This window comes from Stigmatopora argus, chromosome 1 (genome assembly GCF_051989625.1).
Source record: "Stigmatopora argus isolate UIUO_Sarg chromosome 1, RoL_Sarg_1.0, whole genome shotgun sequence".
NCBI classification, from domain to species: Eukaryota; Metazoa; Chordata; class Actinopteri; order Syngnathiformes; family Syngnathidae; genus Stigmatopora; species Stigmatopora argus.
The window spans coordinates 3,800,837-3,827,107 of NC_135387.1; the positions used below are offsets into that span (position 1 = coordinate 3,800,837).

The 26,271-nt window shown below is 40.7% G+C and overlaps 1 protein-coding gene across 4 annotated transcripts in view; it reads right to left on the reverse strand.

The window, feature by feature from the left end:
* Nucleotides 1-3,487: 3,487 nt before the first annotated feature.
* LOC144077341 (adenylate cyclase type 6-like) overlaps nt 3,488-26,271 on the reverse strand; it is a 49,735-nt gene continuing 26,951 nt past the window's right edge. For 3 of the 4 annotated variants that reach the window (XM_077605133.1, XM_077605048.1, XM_077605221.1), the window contains 19 exons: nt 24,277-24,398; nt 20,600-20,711; nt 19,713-19,840; nt 19,471-19,629; nt 17,370-17,511; nt 15,111-15,242; nt 14,858-15,034; nt 14,680-14,777; nt 12,882-12,969; nt 12,691-12,807; nt 10,664-10,822; nt 10,371-10,546; nt 8,112-8,138; nt 8,008-8,037; nt 7,792-7,924; nt 6,647-6,910; nt 6,364-6,568; nt 6,157-6,281; nt 3,488-3,968 (listed from right to left, as the gene is read on the reverse strand). In XM_077605133.1, coding sequence (XP_077461259.1) covers nt 3,840-3,968; nt 6,157-6,281; nt 6,364-6,568; nt 6,647-6,910; nt 7,792-7,924; nt 8,008-8,037; nt 8,112-8,138; nt 10,371-10,546; nt 10,664-10,822; nt 12,691-12,807; nt 12,882-12,969; nt 14,680-14,777; nt 14,858-15,034; nt 15,111-15,242; nt 17,370-17,511; nt 19,471-19,629; nt 19,713-19,840; nt 20,600-20,711; nt 24,277-24,398 — 2,523 coding nt within the window. In that variant the 3' untranslated portion in view covers nt 3,488-3,839. The remainder of the gene's footprint in view (nt 3,969-6,156; nt 6,282-6,363; nt 6,569-6,646; nt 6,911-7,791; nt 7,925-8,007; nt 8,038-8,111; nt 8,139-10,370; nt 10,547-10,663; nt 10,823-12,690; nt 12,808-12,881; nt 12,970-14,679; nt 14,778-14,857; nt 15,035-15,110; nt 15,243-17,369; nt 17,512-19,470; nt 19,630-19,712; nt 19,841-20,599; nt 20,712-24,276; nt 24,399-26,271) is intronic. The other variant, XM_077605296.1, reaches the window with a different exon arrangement.

Genomic DNA, 26,271 nt, shown 5'->3' on the forward strand with positions numbered 1-26,271 from the left:
ACCCATTTTATGCTGAATATTTTCTCTATTAAAACAAACACAAAAATAAGGCACCAATTAACTCATTCATTACCAAACAATGCATAAACAATGTTTCTGATGTTTAAATGCTTATCCCTAAAGAACAAAAAAGAGTAGAAACAAATATTTTTATGACAGAAAAATGTGAATCTAATGTTTGTTTTTGTAAATTATGCATCGTTATGAGCACAGAACAGGATGTTTTGTGGCGTTTGAAAAATCTGTCAAAATCATGGTATAAAATCGACCCAATTACACCAGTTTTCCACCAAATAAAACATTTTAAAACTTGAGATATTAGAAGCATGTTTAGTTTAAAAAAATGTTGAACAAAAAAGTTTTACTTGCTTCTGATTTTAAACCAGGTCACATTCCATTTGCTGTGTTATATAAAGATATCATGCTCTGGGTTTGCAGTCACAATGGCTCTTTGAGGAAATGATGTTTCTCGCTATTGGGACGTTTCAATTGAAAGCATTGATAATAATTGGCGTATTTGATGTATGCATTTTTCTCATAATGTCAAATTAAAGTTAAGACTGTGCAGACCAAACATGCAGTAAATTGACCCATTCACAGGTCTGCTCCCATAAAAACCAATCAAAGGTGACAACTGTTCTACTGAAGATAGCCTGAGGGAGAAAATTGTTCTTATCAATTTCTTCTAAATAACTTTTGCACTGTCATGCCATGCAAGAGTTTTTACAGTGTGTCCTTTCGGAGGGCAGTGAATTTAACAAAAGTGGCCTTTATGTATCCTAATCCCTGCCTGGAATCTAATGTCCTTATCTAAGAGCCTAATAACCATATTGGCTTCCTCCTTTTGGAAACCGAATAACACGTTTGACAAGAATGAGGAAATGATTTTCGCAAAAGTATTTCTTCATGTACTTGGCTAACCTTAATGATTAGTAACTGTTGCTACAGTTTCTCCTTTTCCTTAACTGGTAGCAGTGAGTTTATTTTTATAGTATTCCAAATGCAAAGTGAAATACATTAGTTGCAACAACAAAATATCTAACACTAACGTTAGTAAATAAATTCAGACAGACTACGAGTAGAGTAGAAATTTGAAAGCATCAACATAATAGAGGAAGTGCAGTCAATTCTGCCTAACCGGTAAATCATGCACATTTGTGTACATCGGCCATTTTGCTGTGATGACCCAAGGTCAAATGCCTTAGCTATTATTACTGAGAAATTTAGAATAAAGCATGTAGTTGTTTGGGAAACAGAAATAATGCAACAATTTATGCATTTTATGTATTCATTTACCCATTGAGATCTTCTAGTACTTGGACCGAATATTTTCAGATTTACTGATGCGTTGTAGTTCACAAGTCTATTATAATGCATAGTGTCATACAAATGAGCAATCAATATCTTTTTTTAGTTTTCTTTCATCAAGGGGAAATTTTATTTTTCTGCCATAAGCCTTAACTTCTTTCGGCGATAGCAAAACACACCTCACTCAGGAAAAATACAAATAAAACAAGTACGGAAGGTCATTTATCAGGCCTGAGCACAATGCTATTTCAGTTGTGTAGAGACAATCTTCCTCTCCGGCTTCACCAAAACATCCCAAGAACGAATAACAAAATTAGTCCATGGACAGCCAACAGAATTAGAATACATACAATGAACATTTTTATCAACGCATGTCCATTATTTTAACCTTTCGATAATTGGTCACAGTTCACTTGCCCGTTGGGAGTTTTTCCTATTACATCGCCGTCTTCTGGTGTTTCTGTCACACTGGAGCGTGAACATCGTCAAACAGTAGCGATTGAAAGCACAAGGCTGCGTGAGCTGGCTTTGGTACAAACTAATTGCCACCGGCCAGTGTGGTGAAAAATTGGAGTCAGGGCAAAACAGATGGGTGATGAGCTGTTGCATGGCGAATATTCTCAACAAGCCCTTATTCTTTTTTTTTCCCATCAGCACTCCAGAAAGGGCCAGCAGGCACAGTTCCTATGTAATGTTCTTCTAATAATATGTCTCATATTAACTTAAGGCAATCAAAGTCAGCCGTCAGCACAAATGTTACTGAAAGACTGGTAAAATAATATAAGAATTGATGAGATTATCCTGAAAAATATGTGCAGCCTTCTACTTCCCCCTTGTCCAGTCACCACATAGTGGTATAGTACCAAGAAATGCAGGTATCGTATGTTCCGTTCTCTGCTGAGGTGCTGAAAAGCCTGACTGAGAGTTACAATACTGCAGGAGTGTCATAAAAACATTAAAAGGAGAAGACCAGTAAATTTTCCCAAAAAATGTGTTCACTGCTATGCCCACCAACAGGGCTCTCGAGTTATTTGCTGAACATGATCGCACTAATAACCAGTGTATATGAGGACTGAATAGCAGATTTCATTGGCTGCAGTTGAGTAGTTGTTTACTGTGAGCTTAAGCTTCACAAGAAAGCGTGCTGGTCTCTGATCCTTTTTCACTAGAATGGAATCATCAGAATAAGCATAATTAATCAGAATCGTCATCCTCATCATCATCACCATCACCATCATCACCATCATCATCATAACAACTTTAAGAATATAAAAATGATGGATACAGAAGTGGTACAAATTACCCTACATTGAAACTAACAAAAATGAACTGAGATACAACAATAAGACATGCTTCTAAGCGTTTACGTTTGACAAGAAAGCATTTTTGCTGTAGAATAAAAACCTCACAGTGAAAATAGTTATGCCCCTCCCTACAAAGCACAGTATTCAGTCATAACAATAAATATTTCTTTCCTTCGTCTTGTTTTTAAATTTCAAAATTTTCTCCTAAATTCCTTCGAGACGGCTTGCTGACAAAGCCTCCATTTCTGTTTCCACCAATTACACCTCCAAAAGGCGAAGGAGTGGTTGACATATTGTTACGGCTTAAACCAGCTGAATATCATCGGTGGCTCTTATTCTAGAAAAGCAACCAATGGGTTGTGAATAAAATCCAGCTGAAGCTACTTGTACTCCTCGGAGAACACGCGCGCACAGACACACACAGAAAAGAAGAATTTTCAAATATAGCCATCTTCAAAACATCCTTAGTCGTCTTGGGTCAGCTTAAGTTTGAGGGCACTATAATAATAATTTAGAGTTAATGCGCTTTGCTGCCGGAATGACAGATAAAAATAAATACTTTTTTTGTTACATATTTATGAAAAGAAAAAAAAGCAGTATTTACTGCCAGCAGCTGGACAAGAGGAAAAAGGAAAGGGTCAGGCCTTACAAAAGACTGCGAGAACATGTCTCGCCTTGCTTTTAGTAAATACTTTTGTCTTTGGTCAATATAGTCCTCCTCTTATTATACATATCCATACACAAATATGCATGTACGTACACACTTATTATCGTGTAGTAAACAGGATATTTGTGCACGTACTATATGTATTCACACTTTTTCATAAAGGACCTTTTGCACAATACATTTGACCTTGAAATAAATAATCTGGAACTAAAAGAGTAGTACCTTTTTTTAATTTATGTCAAAACAAAACGAAAAAGTAAAAGGAAGTAGCCTTATGTACAGCGTTAAATCTTCTTTTGACACAGGCTAAAAGGCGTTGATTTAAATAAACAGACTTTGCATCTTTCAAGAAGCCTGAGAGAGGCCAAATAGGAGAAAAAAACAGTTGTCCTCCGACTTGTGAGTGGGCCAAAATGGCCATCAATTGAGACATTTTTCTCTCCTCCCATCTTGGGATTCAAGTGATGGAGTTTCTGGATACTTTAGGCATTTGGTCACCATGTGAGTCCTCACTCTGTGGTGTTTGTCCCTGTACTAGCCACTTGCTGTTGCCGTGGCCGCTAACTGTTGGGTGGGCCATCATTGAGGAAGTAGGTTGTCATTTCCCCTTTACCTTTGACTTTAACAACCCCCCGACACTCCAGCACGTATCCTTTGCCTGCCAGGACCTGGTGGAGATCTGTCGTTACCTGGCAGTGGAAAAAAATCAAAATAAAGGTTAAATATGGACTAAATAAATATCTAAAGTGCTAGTTAGAGTGAAAAGTGAGCTGGAGCCAGGTGACTCTGGATAAAGAGGCTTAGTACTAACCAATCACAGCGCGCATGTAAAGGCAGATCATTTAAATACAAAATGTATGTAGCGGTAATTAATAATGTTACCAAGGAAAATATGCAACTTGACATTTGAACAGTTTAATCATTATTCTACAGTCTGGCATCAGTAATTATATATTTTCTCCGGCTTTTAATTTGTTGATAATTATAAAATGTTTCTCTCATCTCATTTTCTGAACCTCTTTATCCTCATTAGGGTCGCGGCGGGTGCTGGAGCCTATCCCAGCTAACTCCGGGCCAGAGGCGGGGGACACCCTGAATTGGTGGCTAGCCAATCGCAGGGCACAAGGAGATGGACAACTATGCACACTGACACATATACCTAGGGGGAATTTAGAGTGTCTAATCAGCCTACCATCTATGTTTTTGGAATGTGGGAGGAAAATTGAGTACCCAGAGGAAACCCACGCAGGCCCGGGGAGAACATGCAAACTCCACATTGGTGGACCGACTAGGATTTGAACCCGAATTCTGATTGGTTAAAGCAACAGTGTTATCGACCCTTGTTTAATGCAGCAGAGCCTGCAGAACTGATTGTGAAGGCCTTCAGGCAGATTTCTGACCCTGGCAAGAAATAATGGCTGAAATGTGATTGGTTAAATGCTTCAATATGAAAACACACATCTGGAAGCAGTGCAACCAGGGGGAAAAGCAATGAGAGGAAGCTAACAGACAATTTGGAATTATTTAATGAGTATTCATGGACAAAATATAATTAACATCAGTCTGTGATTCAGATATTTCTTAGGCCAGCAGAGAAGGCCTTGAAGGCTCTGACGGCACACCACTGCTGTAAACATTTGTTTACTACAATCTGTCTCAAAACTGAATAGGAACACGTGTGCTCTAAGGGTACCAGTAGACTAACTAGTCTAGCCTGCTTGCTTTTGTTGGAGTCAAGAAGATTTCTAAAACTGGATATCAAAGTTGTCGTTACTCATTCATTTTTTACACCGCCTAACGTCAGAGTCCCAGGGTGCTAGAGTTTAGCCCAGCTGACTTTGGCCGAAAGGCAGACTACACACTAAACTGGTCACCAGTCAGTCGTGTGGCACACAAAGACAGACAACCATGCACAATCACACTTCCATCGACTTGGACTCGATCCCACACAGTCTGCACTGAAGGCAGGCAAAAGAACCACTTCACCATGGGTGGCTGTTGTAGTGACTATCATACTCTCTGCTAGGATGTCTATAATGTCTAAGTATTGCAGTTTCATTATTTTAAATTAGTTAACTTTATGTCTTTGTTCCCAGTCCATTTATTTTCATTTTTTTTGGTAACATTTTGTGAAAGACCATCAAAGTATCGCAACCCTGGGCTTTCTTATAGTGTAGAACCTGTATGCTTTTGCTTCAATAACTTTCTCCATTTAAAAAAAAAAAGTCAACCCAACCGGGCGGCCTGGTGGCGCGATTGGTTAGCGCATCAGCCTCACAGCTCTGGAGGCCTGGGTTCAAATCCAGGACACGTCCACCTGCTGTGTGGAGTTTGCATGTTCTCCCCGGGCCTGCGCGGGTTTCCTCCGGGTACTCCGGTGTCCTCCCACATTCCAAAAACATGCACTGTAGGCTGATTGGACACTCTAAATTGCCCCTAGGTATGGGTGTGAGTGTGCATGGTTGTCTGTCTCCTTGTGCCCTGCGATCGGCTGGCTGGCCACTGATTCAAGGTGTCCCCCGCCTCTGTCAGCTGGGATAGGCTCCAGCACCCCCGCGACCCTAATGAGGATGAAGCGGTTCAGAAATGTCAATCTAACCCTTAGCTGCATATTGTAAACCCCTTGCCTCAATTTGCAGAACATTGCATTGGTATTGCTCCAAGGGGAATCACTTAAAACGCTCCTGTATATGTCTGCCTGCAATGACATGTGCCATTGGAGTCACCTAGCTTGTCGGCCTAGCATCCATATCTAAGAAGGAGACAGTGCTTTTGCGAAAGGTTACTTTGAAGCATTATCATACAACTGTAAATAAACCTATTTTTTCGCCAGCTTTGCCTGAATGATTGTGCTACCACCATAGGCATGTGACCCACCTGTATGCAGTCTGGTACACCTGTGCTGTCCATGCGACTCGCCACATTGACAGTGTTTCCCCAAATATCATATTGAGGCTTCCGTGCGCCAATGACCCCTGCTACCACCGGTCCAATGTTCAAACCTGGATATGTGAGGGTAAAAAAAAACTTACAGAAACCATTTTTTGAAAAGTTGGCACAAAAAACACAATGTTCTCTCATTACCTATCTTCATCTGAAAGTTGTTGAAGGAATGCTCGTTAATATATTTCATCTGTTCTCTCAGTCTCATAGCGTAATCAGCCAGTGCTGTAATGTGGGATCGGCCCTCTTTGTCATAGGTGGAGTCATTGAGGCCCGAGGCAGCCATATACGTGGAGCCAATGGTCTTGATCTTCTCCAGCTGCCTGTATTTCTCCTCGCTGATGATCTGCCAATGAATGACCCACGGCAAGAGTGAAACCTGTACTTTCGCTGCAATGTAAAGCAACCATGCAGAGTCTCGTACCTCATCAAAGTCAGCGATAATCTCATTGAGCAGACGTAGACATTCCACTCCCTCGTTGTTGGCCTCCAGTTCTACGTAGAACTCGGAGAAATTGCTTATGGAGGCAAACATGACTGCTACGCACTCACAGGACTGGTAGTAGAGCTCATCATTGCGCCGCTCACGTGCCAAGAAGTGCGCAGCCACGTCTTTAGGCAAAATATTGTGGAGCAGGCGGCGATTGTAGGCTTGTAGTTCCTCCATCTCCTCCTTTTCTTCAGTCGCCTAGGAATGAAGGTTCTTCTTTAGTTGGATTCAGAAAACCCCTTATCCCATGTTCAATTCGTCGCCGGACACTTCGTCGCCAGACAGTTCGTCGACTGGACATTTCGTCGCCGGACAATTCGTTGCCCGACACTTCTTCGCCAGACAGTTATGATAACAGACGAACTTAGGGTTTCGTTAAGAGGGGAGAGATTTGTTTTTGTCGAAGAGGAAGATATCGTTTTAATGGCAACTGACACTAATCTCGATTTATTGGCAAAAAGTATGCACTGGTATAGAGTTGATGGTTGTCAGGTGCACTATCGAACGTAGCTTCAATAAACCAGTGCAAACTTTTTGCCAATAAATCAAGAGATTAGTCCGAAGGGATTCGAGGGATACGATATATATATATATATATATATATATATATATATATATATATATATATATATATATATATATATATATATATATATACACATATATATATATATACACATATATATATACACATATATATATATATACGTATATATATGTATATATATGTGTATATGTGTATATATATATATATATATATATATATATATATACACATATACATACATATACATATATATATACATATACATATATATGTATGTAGATATATATATAAAAATATCCATAAACAGGGCATTTCCAAAGCAAAAAGGCAGACTACTTTCTTGAGCAATGGCTACTTGACTAGATAGGACTAATGTCATGTCATTCATTTGATTATTTTACGTTGAAGAGTTTTAATATAATACATTACTACTGCATTCTACGAATGAGGACGATGTAGTTTACATATTGCTGGTCAAAGAAAACGAACTTGAAATGTAACTATAACGCTCTCTGGTGGGCACAGGGCCTACCTGTAATTTCCACAGGAAGTCGAGGCGTGCAGTTGATTCCACCTGCTGTGCATGCAGGTAGAGTGCCAGTACAAAAATTGTGAGGATCACAGGCGTCATGACCCTTAGGGACACTTTGGTCACAACAAATTCGCTGAAAAGAGGAGATAAAAATGTGCAGTGCGGCAGATTAAGACAATGACAGAGAAAAATATGAAATGAAAATAACGGATTTACCACTGGCTTGTAGTTTCATTGAAACTGGACCTAAATTACAAAACAAAGGGGAAATCAGTTTTGAAATGTACATGGGGAAAATGCTCAAGAGGTCAATTACTTACCACTGAGTACTTGTTTCATTTTGATCACTAAAAAGACAGAGAAACAAGATTATAAATCCTCAAACTTAATGATGTTATAGTCTAAAACACAGGTTTCAAACTCAAAGACCAAGGGCCAAATTGGGCTTACTACATGATTTTATGTGGCCCACAAAAGCTAATCATACACATTTAATTCATGTTTCTTGCTAAAATACCTAAGTTGGACATTATCCTAAATAAAAATTCTAGATATTTTTGTTTGCTATAAATGGAATAATTGCTGAACTAAAGGTTTTTACTGGATTTTATTTTAATCCTTTCAGAGACAGTGAATTTATTCAAAAGTTATTGTTATCCTAACTCACTACAGGGAATGCCACGAGGTTTTGTGGTAGTTTGTAAAATAGGGAAATTTAATTTGAAGCACATTGACTGTCATTTGATTTCCAATCCATTTCAACTGGGAGAGGCTAGACTGGCAATCAAAGTCTTAAGCAATGTAAAGCCACAAGAGATATGAAACAAAACAAATAAATAGAAATCCCAATGTGTACCTTTATTTTTCTTTTTTTTAAATTTATCTGAGTTTGGTTGATTTTTTTTTTTAATTCATTTATGTTTTTCATTGATTTTATTGCTGAAAATGAGGTCTTTTCATTACTCGTGGCTTTTTATATTAGCGCTTTTAAAATACAGTGGTACCTCGACATACGAGTGCCCCGACATATGAGCAATTTGAGATACGAGTAAGATTTTGAGGAAATATTCATCTTGAGATACAAGACAAATTTTGATATACGAGCAGACAGCGGACGCGAGAGGCTGCTCATAAGAACATCACGGGTACTGTCTCTCTCCTCGCAACTCCCTCGTGTAATGTCTCTGCGAGCACTGGGCGGAGCGTTGCATTTTTTCAGTGTTTTTTTCCCCCGTTAGTCAGTGCGAATGGCGTATATACTACTTCTCGTTGGCAAGTGGTCGTGCGTTATCCTATTGTGAGGACATTTGGGTGCATCGTTTTAGGAATATTTTGAAGGGAATACAAAAGCAAACATCTAGGTTGCATCTGAAAGTCAGGGTGGAGGCGGGGCAAATAGAGCCAACCCGGCCGGGAGAAGAAAGGTATCAAAATTTAAAACAAAATTAGAATTAAGTTTAGTGTAAGGTTAGATTAAACTTATTTTTGAGTGTGTCTGCATCGAAATCAAAGTTCATTTAAATTTGTTTATGTTGTTACGAGCGCGTTGCCGTGTAAAAAGCCCCCCCCCCCCCATCCTCCCCTCTCTCTCTGTCCGTCTCTCTCTCCTCCCCTGCAAAATCCGTATATTTTTTTAGTACTATTAAACACATTTTAGTAATATTAAACCACTAGTAATTTGTTACTTTGTTAATAGATGGCAAATTAGAACAAATAAAAATGTTTTTCCAATCCAATATCCTGTTTTGGGTGTTTTTTCAGAAGGTTGGAACAAATTAATTTGTTTTTAGTTCATTTCTATGGGAAACGTTCGTTTGAGTTACGAGAATATCGACATATGAGCTCAGTCCCGGAACGCATTAAGTTCGTATCTCGAGGTACCACTGTATAATATTTTATATATTTATGTTTTTCTCAAAAAGAAATCCTTCAATTAATTTAGTCATTTGATTTAAAATTACACATGTATTTTTTGTTGCTTATTGCAAAATATGTTCAGGCAACACTAATACTACAACTGAATGTCAAATGTGGTGCGCACTGTACTATAAATATAAAGGAAAAAAACTGAATTTATGCACAAATGGGGTAAAACAATTTGCCACTCAACTTTTTGCATTATTATAATAGCATGAAAAAATCAAATATGGGTTCGCAGTCATATTGACCCTGAGAGTAAAAATATAACTACGATAAAGAGTCTATGAAGGAAAAAAGTTCACAAAATAATGACGTGTTCCTTGGGTTTTACAAAAATGTATTCTGCTTACAATCCCCCAAAATTACTGATTTTTTTTTTTTAGATAAATCACACCAGAGTAAAGCGCCACTAGTCAAAAAAATGCAAAAAGAAGAAAATTAAACTTGCGCTAGAGTATAAATGGCATGTAGGAGAATTTCCTTTCACCAGGAACAAATTATGAACATTATAGTGACAAAAAAATGGAGAACAACGGGCGTCTGGCAACACAAGAAAAATACAACATATTGTCTCAAAAACACTGTAAATTTTAGGAAGGAGCAGGACAACATGCGAATTAATGAAAGTCGACTATGGTCTTCCCAGAATGGATGCTTACATGGAATTGGAGGTGACAAAAAGGTCTGCATTGTCAAACAGTGCTACTTGTGGCCACTCGACAAGCAGCAGGAAGATGAGCTGGATGAGCAGCATCAGGGCCAACTTCCCAATGCTGCTGATCTGCAGGAACACTGAGCAGGCCAGCAGCGTCAGCAGCACACTGTAGCTGAAGTACTGTCAGAAACGAGAGCGTATCATCATCTCAAGCGCTTTCAAATGCAAATATGATATTAGGTCGCACAGTTGAATCTGGAACAAATGGGTTTCACTGGAGACGCACAATGAACTCACCTCAGGAAAGGGGCAGGAGGGACCTTGACTGGGACAGATCTCAAGACCCCCTTCGACAGACACATTCAAGCGGCGAATCACACATGGTGTCACCATGGCTGCGGAGGTGTTGGACTTCTCAGCAACACACTCTGCTAGGCTCTTGGTATCACATGAAAACTACAAAACACCAAAGACAGATTTTTTTTGCTTCCAGTGTGTTGGAAATCACATAAACGAGTACTCAAGTTACAACCGTGTTCCACTACTACGCTAGGGATGTACCCCGAATTCCCGTGTAAATCAGATTTTACCGTTAAAGTCAGAATACTTTGTATAAAAAAAACACAAGTACATCACCGTATTTACTCGCATATAAGCCTCCCGCGTGTATGAGCTGCACCCTTAAATTTGAATTAAATATGAAAGCGTAATTTTGTTTTATTTCATAATCACAAATGTACAATCATTTCCGTTCTGTGTTCCGAAAGGGACGGTGTTGTTTGCACGTAGACAAATTCAAAAAGGAGGTAACGTAAGCACAACCAGGAAATATATCCATAGCGCTATTCGTAGAGTTCACCAAGTGTCTGGGTACAATAATAGCATACACATTACGTACATATCAAGGTTTATATTTTAACGATCGACCGCAAGACCTTCAATCAGTCTTAACTATTGTGATGTGCTGACATGGTAAAAACTACGGTCAGAGCACATTTAACTAAAGCAAGATGGCAGCGCCCCGAGCGAGCAATAGCAGTACTCACGTCTGGCCAGTCTGAGCACGTTTAACTACGGTAAGATGGCCGTGCCCCGAGCGAGCAGTGACGGGAACGTGAGTTTTTTCACGTTTTATGCAAGATACGGTTTATTTTTTCCTTTAATTATATTCATAGAGGTCAAAATAAATTTTGTTTAGCGTTTTATCTATTTATCTTTTCTTTATTTTGAAATAAATGACCGTATATTGCCGCATTGTCTTGCGTCATGACGTCACGACAGCGCCATTTTGTCGTGACGTCATCATGTCATTGTCATCAACTTGCAGTTTTGTGCATGTCGTGTTTTTATGCGCATATAAGCCGTACCCTCAATTCAGTCATCATTTTTTGGCCGACAATAGCGGATTATTTAGGGGTTAATACGGTGATTCATTCATTGATATTCCGTACTGCTTATCATCAGAATGGTCGCGGGGGATGCTGGAGCCTATCCCAGTCAACTATGGGCGCCAGGCGGGGCACCCCCTGAATTGGGGGCCAGCAAATCCCAGAGTACAAGGGACAACCATTCATGGTGACACTAATACCTAGGGAGCAATTTAGAGTATTCAACCACCCTACTATGCATGATTTTGGGATGTGGGAGGAAACCGGAGTACCCGGAGAAAACCCTTGAGGAGAACATGCAAATTTCACACAGGAAGGAATTGGAAGCATGGAACACAACTACTGTAGCCCCTGCAGAGGCAAACAAACGTGGTCAGACGTGGTACGTTTAGGGGTCAGCCCGGAAAACACAATACTCAAAACCGCAAACCGTGGCATACAAGAAAAATGATTTGTTACATTACTGTCCTAATTCTTATGTTACGTGAACCAGAAGTTGTTTGGTTTCATAGACTTCGAGTGTACGGTCTTTGTGAACACTAAACTGCTTTTGGTGATCAGCAAGGCCTTTTCATACAGCGGTTAAACTTTGATATGAATGCAGCATATCTTTACTGCTCTTCGTCTGTTTTCTCTCCATTCTCCGATCTTTTTGTGGTGATTTATTATTGCATTTTTTGGCTGGGCAAGCATTGCTATAAAAGACAGGTTTATTTTCGGGGGCAGAATGAGAGAGAAAAAGATGGCCGATAAAGCAAAGATACTCTGATCAGCTAAACAGGAACTGGTGGTGCTGAGGACTATATAGCAGATGAGGAATAAGTGTCAAAATGTTGAAAGTTCATAGATCATTCAACATTTTGACACTAATAGATCGAGTAACCCAAAGTCTTGCTGTATTTAGATGACGGCGGTTAACTTTGATTTCAATCATACCATATTGACAAAGGCAGAGATGAAGACGAGGATAATGGTGAACACACCAACCAAAGTGCTGTTGGTGCGAGACTGGACAATCTTCTTAGAAACGGTCTGCATTGCAGCAGGAAAGAGCTGCAAGACAAGCGCAAACGTGTAATGATCAAAATTCACTGTTGAGAATATAACCTTTTTGTGAGGGCTACTACCTTGATACAAGAGTATATGGCACAGATGAAAAGTATGTTGGCCAGGATGATGAAAATACTGATGTAGATTCCCAGCATGACTGGAGTGCTGCAAGAAAAAGAACAGTTAATTAAGTGAGTATTAGTAAGTATTAAACATTACCACTGAATTTCCTCAGGAATCAACAGCAGGGGAACGTTTGTATAAAAAATGGCAAAGGGGGCAAGATTTCCGTAGGGCTATGGTTTTTTTTAATTTAATGATTGGTCAAATTGTCCAGCAAACACGCCATTTAAAGCTGAGTGTAATATTTTTAGATCTAACGAATGTAGACAATGTAAAAAAAATTAACAAACCATGCAAAGTGCAAATTACGAGTCTGAAATTATCACTTATTTGGGTCTTTTGAGGGAAAACGCACTTAATGGAGAAGCACTACCAATTTCGTCATACGCAGCTGTGTATGATGACACTTAGGCTTTTGTCGAGACAATGATGATGACAAAGCCTATGTCCGATTATTAAAGAGTTCGGGAGTGAGTCAATTTAGGAAAACCCGCCGACAATGAGACTCTGAGCCCTTCCAAATGAAGTTTCGAGCATTTTGATACTTTTGTCAAAATGCAGACCAGATGATGAAACTAATATTGCTGACTAAAATATAATAGCTTACCAGCTTGCTATTTTTAATACAACAAAGCTACTCACTTCTTTACATATACCATATTTACGCCCAATTTTGATGAACATTTTTTGATCCTAGCCTCATATTTTGATTGAGTTTTCAATGAAGGTTTTGGAATACCTTGGAGGATGCACTTTGCTTAATATTTCATTCAAAAGAAAAATAGGCAAGTAGGAGAGTTTTCTCCAGATACTCCGGTTTCCTTGGAAATTCCAAAAACATATATTGTAGGCTGGTTGAACACCCTAAATTGCCCCTAGGTATGTGTGTGAGCATGTATGGTTGCCCGTCTACTTGTGGTCTGCGATTGGCTCTTTTGGGGATGTGGGAGGAAACCAGAGTATACAGGGAAAACCCACACAAGCCTAGGAAGAACATGCAAACTCGACAGAGTGAGGACTAATCTGGGATCGAATCCTCAACCCCAGAATTGTGAGGCTGACACACTAACCACTTGGCCACCAGGCCACCCTACCGCCATCTATGGCACAAAAAAAGTTCATACTTAACCTCTTAGGACCATGGGTCCATTTTTGGTTCTCACAAGACTACAATGTTAAATTTTGGACTTACAAGGGCCTGGCGTCCACTTATGATGTGGACATCATTTTTCTCAGAAACTACATCATGTAAAAATATAATTCTTAGTTTTTACACTCATCAGGTCCCAATAAGCCTACATATCATCTCCTCCCATCTCATTTTCCGAACCGCTTTATCCTCAATAGGGTCGCGGGGGGGGGGGGGGGGGGGGGGGGGGCACTGGAGCCTATCCCAGCTGACTCCGGGCCAGAGGCGGGGGACAGGGCACAAGAAGACGGACAACCATGCACACTCCCACCCATACCTAGGGGCAATTCAGAGTGTTCAATCAGCCTACCATGCATGTCTTTGGAATGTGGGAGGAAACCGGAGTACCCGGAGGAAACCCACGCAGGCCTGGGGAGAACATGCAAACTCCACACAGTTGGACATAACCCGGATTTGAACCCCGGACCCCTGAGACCGACGCGCTAACCACTCGCTCCACCGGGCCGCTCCTTAATATCAAAGAGAAAATAAAAATGCACGCCTTGCAAGAGTTTGGGTCTTAGTAGGTTAATACTATATATGATCAGGTGTTGGCTACTCACTGTGGAAAAATGACAATCTGTATGAAGGATATGAAGCAGAAAACGAGCAGAGTGCAAGCAACGTAGCCACCAAAACGATCATCCACCTTCTTGGAATACTGGAAAAGTAGAACATAGTCTGATAAGAGGAAGCTTAAATAAATGAGCATTATTTTTTGATTCAGGTAGAATCACAGACCTTCTTCTCCAAACTAGAAGTTTGAAAGGTGAGCAGGAATTTTTTAACGTGATCTTTTCTCAGCTGGTCGATACTGCGTGCATCAATAGCCCGTCCCAGGAATTCATCCACCTCATCTTCCGGGTTCATGGTCTCCTGAACACCGCGGTTGTCTTTAGTGGACGCTTCATCGATACCCTGAAGGAGACAGATAACATGACAAATGGTCAAAATTTCTTTTTTAAGTAAAATCGGACGGAAGAAGGAAACTCACCATTTGTCTGAATACTTTGGAGTCTTTGGTCCTGGAGAATGTTCTGTCAGGGACCCAACGTGGCATCAGTCCTTCATTGGAGTTGGCTCTTGTTCTTTGCATCTTAGCCATCATTGCCTTTTCTTCCTTCTGCTTGGAGAAAAAAAACATGAAGGCTTTACCAACTGTTCTAATGTAAAGAAAAACAATGCACTAGTAGATGTCTTCTGTTCATTGGTGTAACTTTTCATTGGTTTGATATGCAACAGGCTTTCTTTGCAACTGGTTGCGAGCGCATGGAAATACAGTAATTGAACAAATTTCGCCGATAATGTAGACCAGACATGGAATCAAAAAAACGCAAAGTAGGATCACTCCTATTTTTAGTACCATACAACATGTTTTTGCGCTGATACCAAAATACAAGTACACAAGTAAAATGATCAAGAAGTGTATTTATTAAATATTACAGTTATATGCATATGAAAAGACTGTCATGTATCTAAATATAATCTATAAAAAAAAATAGTACTGTGATCCTTCTTCACTTTGCGGCTTCAACTTTTGCAGCTTCACTAAATCGCTGATTTTTTTTCGGACGTATTAAAAAAAGAAACTCGCAAGCGGAAGCCACACTTAATTCAGCGCCGAGAAAAAAAAATAGCCGGCAGTGGCCTTAATTTTTATAATAATAATCGGACATAGGCCCTGTCATCATCATCAACAACAAAAGCCTAATTGTCATCACACCCAGAAACTAGGTATGACGAAATTGGTAAATTTTATCTGAAAATAGAGCGGTCGGGAGCCTCTGTGAGGGTGTATTTTTATCAGAAATGTGAGACCCGGGCGACGTTACGGCGGACGTCGTGGTCCTAAACCGAAAATTGAGCTTGTTTGGCTCTCAATCATTGTGTTGATGTCCTTTCATCATGCCAGTTTCACTGCTTTATCTATGGTGTAAATCCTTCATTATGCTGGTTCATTTTTTTTATTCCTAGTGGTTAACACCTTCTTGGTGTCCTTGAAAAAGGATAGTGTTGCCGTTTTCTGAATGTTCGCTTCTTCTTTCTTGGTATACCCCATGGTAGATTCATTTATACCGCAATTGCGTGCTACGCCTTTAGCATATATATCAACATAACTTTTTTGAACATAATTTTCAATGGTGATTCAAAATCCCCAAAAGCTGGAATGGGCTCATCATAGTCTTTCTCCACTGGTGATGTGCACGATGGGAAATCAATTTGGATAAAAACAGCAAAAGGAAAGATGTCGTCCTTCTCAGCGCTTCGGCACATCATTCTTCTACAGTGAAATATCGCTTTTTCAGCGCTATGGCTCTCACAATCGTGCCCAACCTTCAGGCCTGGCTCCAGAGTGGGGCAACGGTGACCCACGTCCAGGCAAGGGAAAACGTTGTTCAATATTCTTGTTCGTCATAAGAGGTCTTCTGAGTCATTCTTTGTCTGATCCCTCACCTAGGACCAGTTTGCCATGGGTGACCTTGCCAGGGGCACAAGGCTCCAGACAACATAGCTCCCAGGATCATTGGGACACACAAACCCCACCACTGCAATAAGGTGATGACTCATCCGGGTTTTTATGCATTTCAACACATTTGTTGAAAATTATATCTATAAAAGAATGGATTCATTATAAATAATATTTAAAAAAAATCTCAAATTATAATAGCTTTGTGCCAAAATAAAAAAAATCAGTTGTATTAGATCTCACAGCTGTTTCTCTACATTTTTATTCAGTGTGGAATGTAAAACAGATCTCATATCTGAATTGGCTCACCACCAATTCAGGGTGTCTGTCCTCTGCCTGCTGCCCATAGTTGGCTGGTCCAGCCTCCAGCACCCCCTACCACCCTTGTGAGGATAAGCAGTACAGAAAATAAATGAATTAACAAATGAAATTTAATGTGAAAATGACAAAAAATAGACAGAAGAATTTTAAAGTCATAATTAAATTAAAAACCTCTACAAAAGATGCCAGATTGCATCAAAAACATACCAAAGTTAATAACACAAATCACAACATTTGGTATACCAAACTTATTTATTCCTTTGTTCATTATCCGTTCTGCTTACCCTCACCAGGGTTGCGGGGGTGCTGGAACCTATCTCAACCACCAGTAGTCAAGAGACACCATGAATTGGTTGCTAGCCAATCGCAGGGACTGAATTATGGGTAATTTATAATTCCCAACCACTTGATCACTTGAAGATTGTGCTGAGTGTCATTTAGGAAGATCTGCTTTTGATCACTGACCCGCTTCTGACTGCAGCCGAGCACCAGGAAGGTCTCGATGCTGTTCTCCTTTAGATAAGCATTCCTCTCCCCTCCAAAACCCGGCTCCACCTCGTAATCTCCATTTAAATATTGCAGTGTGGCTTTAGTGATGTGGATTCGTCTATAGGAAAAGAGAATTCCAAAACAAATGTTAACTTGTGTTTGCACTTTTGGAAAAACATATCCATGCATTCATTTTTGAAGTTTGGATTATTGCAATGCGGTATTTGAAGGTCACATCATTTACATTATTACAATTCAGTGGTGGGCGGTTCATTTTCTGGTAGCGCCTTCAACGTATCAATCCAACCCTCAAAAACTATTTTATTGCTATAAAACCTCTACTGCAGCTACAGCTGCGACACATAAAAAATAATCAATGAATTAATGCACAAAAATGGGGTAAAATCCACTTCCTAGTGGCATGTCATGATTAAATACAAATACTGGAGCTTTTCAGACATTAAAACCAGGCCAGGGGGTGATTTTCCCGGGAAAAGACAGCGATGAACGTCAATGGCGTACGGGCAAACATTGCCCGAAAATGGGGTAAAATCCAGCCGAAAACAGCATTTATTGATTAAATACAAATACTGGAGCTTTTTAGACATCAGAACCGGGCCCGGAGTATCATTTCCCCGGTAAAAAGACAGCGATGAACGTCGATATGTCCATACGTGAAATGACAATAAATGCACTAAAATACTAAAATTTGGTAAAATCCACTTCCTAGCATCATTTATTGATTGAATACAAATGCTGGAGCTTTTGAGACATTACAACCAGGCCAGGGGGGTGATTTTTCCCGGGAAAAGACAGCGATGGACGTCAATGTTGAAACGCCAAAAATTAAATTGGGGTAAAATCCACTTCCTAGCAGCATTTTGTGATTAAATACAAACACTGGAGCTTAAATACAAACACTGGAGCTTTTCAGATATCAGAACTTGGCCCACAATTGAAATATTATTTAGGAATATAGCCATATTTTACTCACCAAAAATCCTTTTTACACAATATCCATCCTCCTTTCTTTCTTCCTTCTTTCCTATCGCCATCGAAGCTAATGATGAAAGTCGAGCCTGTCCTGTCATATTTCCGGCATAGTCCGTTTTGAAAATGGCCTTAAATCCACACAACAATATACTATTTGCTTGTGGAGCTAAGTTAGCGCGCTGAAAGTGCCCCACACACCATTTTCCCGGCTGTAACAGGCTTGCTAGCTACGGAGTTGACCGCCCTTTCTTAATGATGTCCATTTTTTTCCTGAAAAAGTCCGTCTAGAAAATAGCTTTGTGAGCAAACAGAATCTATTTGTTTTTGCTTCTGTCGGCCATAGTGGGTGGAGTTTGCGATCTCGGCTGCCTCGGTACTGCTTTGGCCCGCCTACTAGCCAATCATAGTTTGTGAAAGCAATGACATGTCCCAGCCAACAAAATGCTAACGCCTATGAAAAATCATTGTGGGGTTGCCAACTTGAAATCTGATTGGTTAAAAGCAACAGTCTAGTTTAATGCAGCAGAGCCCGCAAGAACTGATTGTGCAGGCTTTGAGGCAGATCTGATCTGGCAACAAATAATGGCTGAAATGTGATTGGTTAAATGCTTCAATATGAAAACACACATCTGGAAGCAGTGCAACCAGGGGGAAAAGCAATGAAAGGAAGCTAACAGACCATTTGGAATAATAAGTACGTATAGATGGACAAAATATAATATGATTCAGATATTTCTTAGGCCAGCACAGAAGGCCTTGAAGGCCCTGACGGCCCGCCACTGTTACAATTATTTCCAGTACTTGCGTGTTTCGGATTTTCATGTGATGCAAAGAGCTTAGAATTAACTTGTGTTGAATTGTGCTATACAATTAAATTTGCCTTTCAATAGAAATTTTGGGGAGTTGAGGCTGCCATTGACAACGATAGCCAGCCAAATCACGTAAAGTGCGAGGATTAGCTGTGAATGCTCGTTTCAATGCCATTTACAGCACTGGACATCAATGAACGAATGTTTAGTCGCCCTTCCCAGTCCAAATGGATTGGACGTGTAGCGTCATCACTGGAAGCCACCCGGCTACCTACCCGGCTTTTCCTCCCGCTTCCATGTGATTAGCCAGTGTAACATCGTTGGACCACACGTCGAACTGCCACTTCCTGAGACCGAGGACACCGCAGTGCACACGTCCGCTGTGGATGCCGACGCGCATGTTGACGTTGACCCCCGTCACCTCGCGTACAAGACTGAAGGCACATGTGAGAGGGTTAGCATTTTTGCACAGCAAAAGCATTCCAAAGCAGGTTTTATAATTTGTCTTTTCACTCACGAGATTGCCTCGATCATGTCCACGCCCATCTCTACGCAGCAGTGGGCATGGTCTGCGCGAGGTTCAGGCAGCCCAGACACACAGTAGTAACAATCACCCAAAATTTTAATACGTAGACAGTGGTTCTCCTGGAAAAGGGATAAGCCATGATAGAGGAAAGAAAAAAAAGACATTGTGTGAATTTAAAAAGACAAAATTAGTTGAATATTTAGGAAAAAAACATCAACAAGCAGGAAGCAAAACTGAAAATATAGTTATTCTTTACCGCCTCAAGTTTCTGTTATCTATTAACCATTTTTGTTGTTGTTACATTGTTACATAACAATTGCAGTATGTCATATCCTGTGTTGTTCCTGCAGCTGATTTAGCCATATGGGCTGGCCAATGCAACTATGGTGCATCAGGAGCGTCCAGTACTTGAGGACAACGATCACTGTCAGCTGACTGTCAGACGATTGCTGCTGCTTACTGCTTTTTGGCCCTTCATAGATCCATTCCCCAACGGCTTGCCGTTCATTACACAGTCATGACTGTTTCTTTTACATTTCATTGTATGTCAATTTTTGAAATTTGTATTGAAAAAGCTCGTATGTTAAATTACAGGTTTTTTTCGTCATTGTCAAGAAAATGGTGTTCAAGAATTTTACGTGATAGAGAACTCTTTTGGATTCCGTACAGAGAAATTAAGTAAGAACAGTTGTTGGATTTTAAAGAATCAAAAATTAATGGTATAATTAATACAAGCAACCAAAGTTCTTCTGACTCAGATGGTGACAATAATCATTTTCCCACCACTTCTCAAGTTATTATACCGAACTATTTCTTCACAAAATCATCTATCAACACGCAAAGGTGCCAAGTTGGAACAGTTGACCGATCAGCATTACCGAGGCCAGCTTGTCAAAACGGGCGAAGAGTTCATTGAGTGTCATGACCAGTTCTTGAGCCGTGCACTGGGAAGCCAGGCTGGTAAAACCCTCGATGTCAGCAAAAAGAATACTGTGGACGCAAACAAAATGTACAGCATATAGAAGAAATAAATTTAAAACTGTGTAATTTCAGCTCAGATGCAGGCATGCTTTTCCTCTCTCATTCTCTCGCTCTCTCTTCTGCCTGCTCTCTAACACAAACAAGCGACTCCTCATTGTTGTTTCGACTGCTATGCTTCAATTTGCAGCTCTATTTATTGGGAATTAACACAAAGAAAGCGAGAGACACACACCAGCACCAACACAAATCCTTAACCCTCTGTTGCCTTGCCACCATACAAATAAAGTTGAATTGTATATTCAATAAGATACGTGAACATAAGTTGTTAGAATCTTCAATATATTTCTTAATAAGTTAATGGGTAGAATAGATAATTTTGACTTTGTCATTTCTGTAGTATATCTATATCCTATATACTATATCTAAATAAATGTAAAGTACCTTTCACCACATTTCAGGCTTCAAACATAAAAATATCAGATACATTTTGTTTGTCAAGAATCAACAAGTTGGACACAATTGTGAAGTTTATTGGATATTTTAAACCTTTTAACAAATAAAACCTGAAAAGTGGGGCGTGCATCATTATTCGGCCCCTTGCATGAAAACTTTGTAGTGCCACCTTATGCTGAAATTACAGCTGCAAGTTGCTTAGGGTAGATCTTTATCAGTTTTCCACCGAGACTCAAATTCTTGCCCATTCTTGAAGTTCAGGGCTTACATTATGTTTTTACACTATTCCTGCAAACGAATATCAGGTCCAAATGTCAGCTATCGGCCTCCTCTAACTACTAATACAGTAATCCCTCGAAAATTGCGGCTTCAACTATCGCGGCTTCACTACATCGCGGATTTCTTTTCTCTGGGATTTTTTTGTAATTAATTTTGTTTTTGTAATTTTTGTAAATTCATAAAAATGTGAAAATCCACGCGGAAACTCGCAAGCGGAAGCCACTCCCCTGTCCTCCGCTGGCTATTAGAACTCAGCACTGTAGTAAATAGATTTTTTTTTTTTGAAGTTCATAAAAATGTGAAAATCCACGCAGTTCTGAAAAACCTATATTGGTTTATCCCTCATAAATACACTAAACAAGCATAAATTCTTAAAGTGGAATTATTTCATATCCCAGAATAGGTGTGCAAGTGGTTACAGCAGAGATGGGCAAAGCGGTCCTCGAGGGCCACTGTGGGTGCAGGTTTTTGTTCCAACCGATCCAACACAAACAGTTTAACCAATGAGGTTTCTGCTGAAACAAGAAGCACTCGACTATAATCCACTTATTGCACTTTTAAGATACTAGATTGGTGGAAATGTTTACTCTTATAGGTTAGAACAAAAACCTGCACCCACTGCGGCTATTTTTGGAATAGTTTGCCCACACCTGGGTTAGAGTGTCAGCCACTCATTTCTGAGATCAAGGGTTCGATCCCAGGTCCGGACCTTCCTGTGTCGAGTTTGTATGTTCCCGTCGGGCTTGTGTGGGTTTTGTCCGGGTACTCTGGTTTCCTTCCACTTCTCAAAAATATGCATGGTAGCCAGATTAAACACTAAATCAGGGTTCCTCAACCACCGGGCCTGGGACCGGTACCGGTCTGTGAGCCACCTGGTGTCCGTCCGTCAGAGAAATAAATATTAATGTTTTATATATCACCCTCTTACTTGAAATGAGAAAAGTGGTTATAATAATAATAAATACAGTAATCCCTCAAATATCGCAGTCAATGTAGACCAGACAGGGCCTCGATAAACGAAAAACCGCAAAGTAGGATCACCCCATTATGATTACCACAAAATATGTTTTCGTGCCTATACAGAAATACAAGTACAAAAGTACAATTATCAAAGTGTATATTTATTAAATATTACGGCTATAAGCATATCCATACTGTGATGTATTAGTGTCTAAATATAATGTATATATTTAAAAATGTAACTACCTCAAATACTGTGCGCACAGTGAAAATAGTTCCTCTCCGCTTGATATAAATCCAAAACAAACAGGTAAATGGGAGATTTAGTGCAAGTACTCACCTGATTAAACATGGCAGGTAACAAAATGACTTAAAAAACAGCATTGTCTGTTATAAATGAATCTGTCAAAACATAGGCTTTGTTCTTGTCTTTTTAAACCATGAGGGTGATCGAATTTGTTGATTAAGGCTTGCTTTTCCATGAAGCCAGCCAGCAGCATCCCTACATATGTGATCGGTGTGAAGCCTGGCATTTTCAGTTCGTTTTCAAAAAACCTGTTCCGGAGCAGACCTCGCTTGCCGCCGGATCACCGGCCAACGCCGCGGGCACAGGCCGTGGAAGCTCCAGCCGACAAAGCCCCGGCCGACGCCATGGGCATGGGCCGTCGAATCGTCGGCCGACTGGCCGGGAAATTAAACTTTCACCGTAGCATCCACTATAACATTGACCGAGGCCTGCATTTCTAAAAAAAATCGCTGATGCTATCTGCCGTCCAATTTGCCAAGCAAGTTTTATTTTCAACTAAGCGCCATGGCGTGAGGTTGCAAGGGTCTCACATTTCAGATAAAAATCCAGCCTCACAGCAGCTCTTGACCCCTCAGAAAGCTCTATTTTTGGATAAAAATAATGGCCACCGCCCGCTGTCCGCCATTTTTTTCTTCTGTGCCGAGTCCTCTGTCTTCCACCATTTTCCTAATGGCAAGCGGAAGACAGTGCGGACGTAATCAATCGTTTGAATCCGCTTGCGAGTTTCAGCGTGGATTTTTACATTTATATGAACTTTTTTTATTCCATAAAAAAATCCACGATGTGGTGATTCCACGAAAGTTGAAGCCGCGAAATTCGAAGGATTACTGTAATTGCTCTTATGCTTGGGCCTTGTTACTTTGCAGTCTTGGATGTCGCCCGTGGAACATACACCCCCAAATACTGTTTGATTCTCACTTTGGAACCTCGCTACACTCTACTGGGCTCTCATTGGCTGTCTCACAACAACTACTATCCATGTTTCAAGATTCTCTCCATGTCAACCTCGGCTAAATGTTCCCCTTATTAATGATTACAATTTCCCTTATTATGCGAGAAAAAAAACGTACAAATGCAACGTGGTACATATTTACACACACACACACAGCACACGTTCAATCATCCAGTTTCTGAACCGCATTATCCTCACTATAAAAGTATAAAATTTACTACAAAATGCATGGCTTTGTGACGCGGACGGGATAAAAGGGGACTGCGCGTGCACATATCCACCTGGACATCCACCCTGTCCACCTCGGTCAAATACTCTCCTTATTAATGATTGCAATACCCCTTGTTAAGCGATAAAAACCGTACAAATGCAACGCGGCACATTTCTACACGCAAACACACAGACACATGCGCACACACGCATGCACACACACACACACACACACGCCACATGTAAAAGTCTCAAATGTAGTACAAAGTGGACGGCTTTCTGACACCAGGGAAATGCACATCCGCATATCATGCTTCGACAATAATAACAATAACAATAATAATAATAATAAATAATTTTCTCTAATGTTTGCGTTTCTCACATCTTTCATACAAAATTGTGTCCAGACTGACCTGACATTGTCATGCTTTTGGATATAGATCTTATGAAACATCATGTCTTCCTTCTTGGCATTGATGTCAGCCTTCATTTCCATGGCAACATGCCTTGGCAGCACTGAGAGCAACAGACGTTCCTGGGAAACATGCAAAATATTGTAACAAAATGCTATCTCTTATCTATCCCCGTATTTCATGACGGACACAGATAACATAGCCTTTAACTGTGAACACATTGAGGTATCATCGTCCTTCTAAATGGATTTTATTGGTGGGGACCATAAATAGAAGGCAGAGGAGCAAGCAGTCTGATATAGAACCCTTTAGGCAACTCACATTTACTTGAATGCGGTGTGTGCTGTGATGGTGAGCCAGAAAAGCAACAGCACACTAACTAGAAAAGGTTGCAATCTGACCTGAATTAGCACAGTGCACATACTCTTTCAAGCAGCACTCAGCTTTTACCCTATAAACTATTGTATAATTGTGGTCTTCACACAAGTTCAAATGAAACCAGTGTGTAGAGTTGATTTCGTCCGCACTGTAATGTTACCTGATGTGACCTCGCTGCTACTTTTTCATATCCTAAACTAAAACAAAAAGTAGATGAGACAATAGCTTGCTTTCATCTCACATTTCGTGAATTTCAGGCTGTTTGTAAATATTATCTAGATCTAGCAAAAATAATTTTCCAAAAGCCCCACCTTCACTCAGTATGTGAAGTGCCACACCAGGGAACAAAAAACTCTGGACCTGCTGTATGCCAACACAAAGGAGGCATGCAGCTCAGTCCCCCTGCCCCCACTGGGCCGCTCAGACCACAACCTGGTCCATCTGATCCCCACCTACATCCCTATGGTGAGGAAAATAAAACCTACCACGAGGATCATACAAAGATGGACCGAGGAGACCAGCATGGTACTGAGGGACTGTTTTGAGACCACTGACTGGGAGGTGCTGTCCAATTCAAATGGGAAAGACATTGACAGCTTGACCCACTGCATCACAGATTATATTAACTTCTGTGTTGAGAACATTGTACCCTCCAAGAAGGTCACTTGTTTCTCCAACAACAAGCCGTGGGTCACCAGGGATCTAAGGGCCCTCCTGAACAAGAAGAAGAGGGCTTTTAGGTCTGGGGAGAAAGAGAGTCTGAAAATGGTCCTGAAGGAGCTGAAGAGAGAGATAAGGAAGGGAAAGACCATCTACAGGAGGAAGCTAGAGAACCAACTCCAGAGAGGCAACACCAAAGAGGTCTGGAGGAGCTTGAGGACCATTTCGGGCCATGGAGGCAACGGTGAGAGAGACCCGGAGTCCAGAGACAGGGAGTGGGCCAATGAACAGATTCAGTCCTGCCCCCACTCCCCTGACCCCCCAGACCAGAAGCAACTCTTCCCCCTCTTTCTCCTCCTCCTCTCCCTCCCCCTCTTCCACTGGTCAGGGGAGTCATCACAGCCTTTGTTGACTGGTGTAGGCAAAACCAACTCTACATCAACACCAGTAAGACAAAGGAAATGGTCATCGATTTTTGGAGGAATCCTCAACAGACCACACAGGTGAACATCCAGGGCACAGACATTGAAATCGTGGAGAATTTTAAGTACCTGGGTGTTCACCTCAACAACAAACTAGACTGGTCCACAAACAAAGATGCCCTGTATAAAAGGGGCCAGAGCCGCCTCTACCTACCGAGGTATCTACGGTCCTTTGGAGTGTGCAGGACACTGCTGAGGACTTTTTACGACACTGTGGTGGCATCTACAGTGTTTTATGCAGTGTTCTGTTGGGGATGCGGGAGCACGGAGAGGGACAGGAACAGGCTGAATAAGCTGGTCAGGAGGGCCAGTGCTGTTCTGGGCTGTCCTTTGGACTCTGTGGAGGAAGTGGGAGAGCAGAGGATGCTGACCAGGATGATGTCCATAATGGACAGCACCTCCCACCCCCTGCATGAGTCTGTGAAGTCCCTCCGAAGCTCTCTCAGCAATAGACTGCTGCACCCTCGTTGCACGA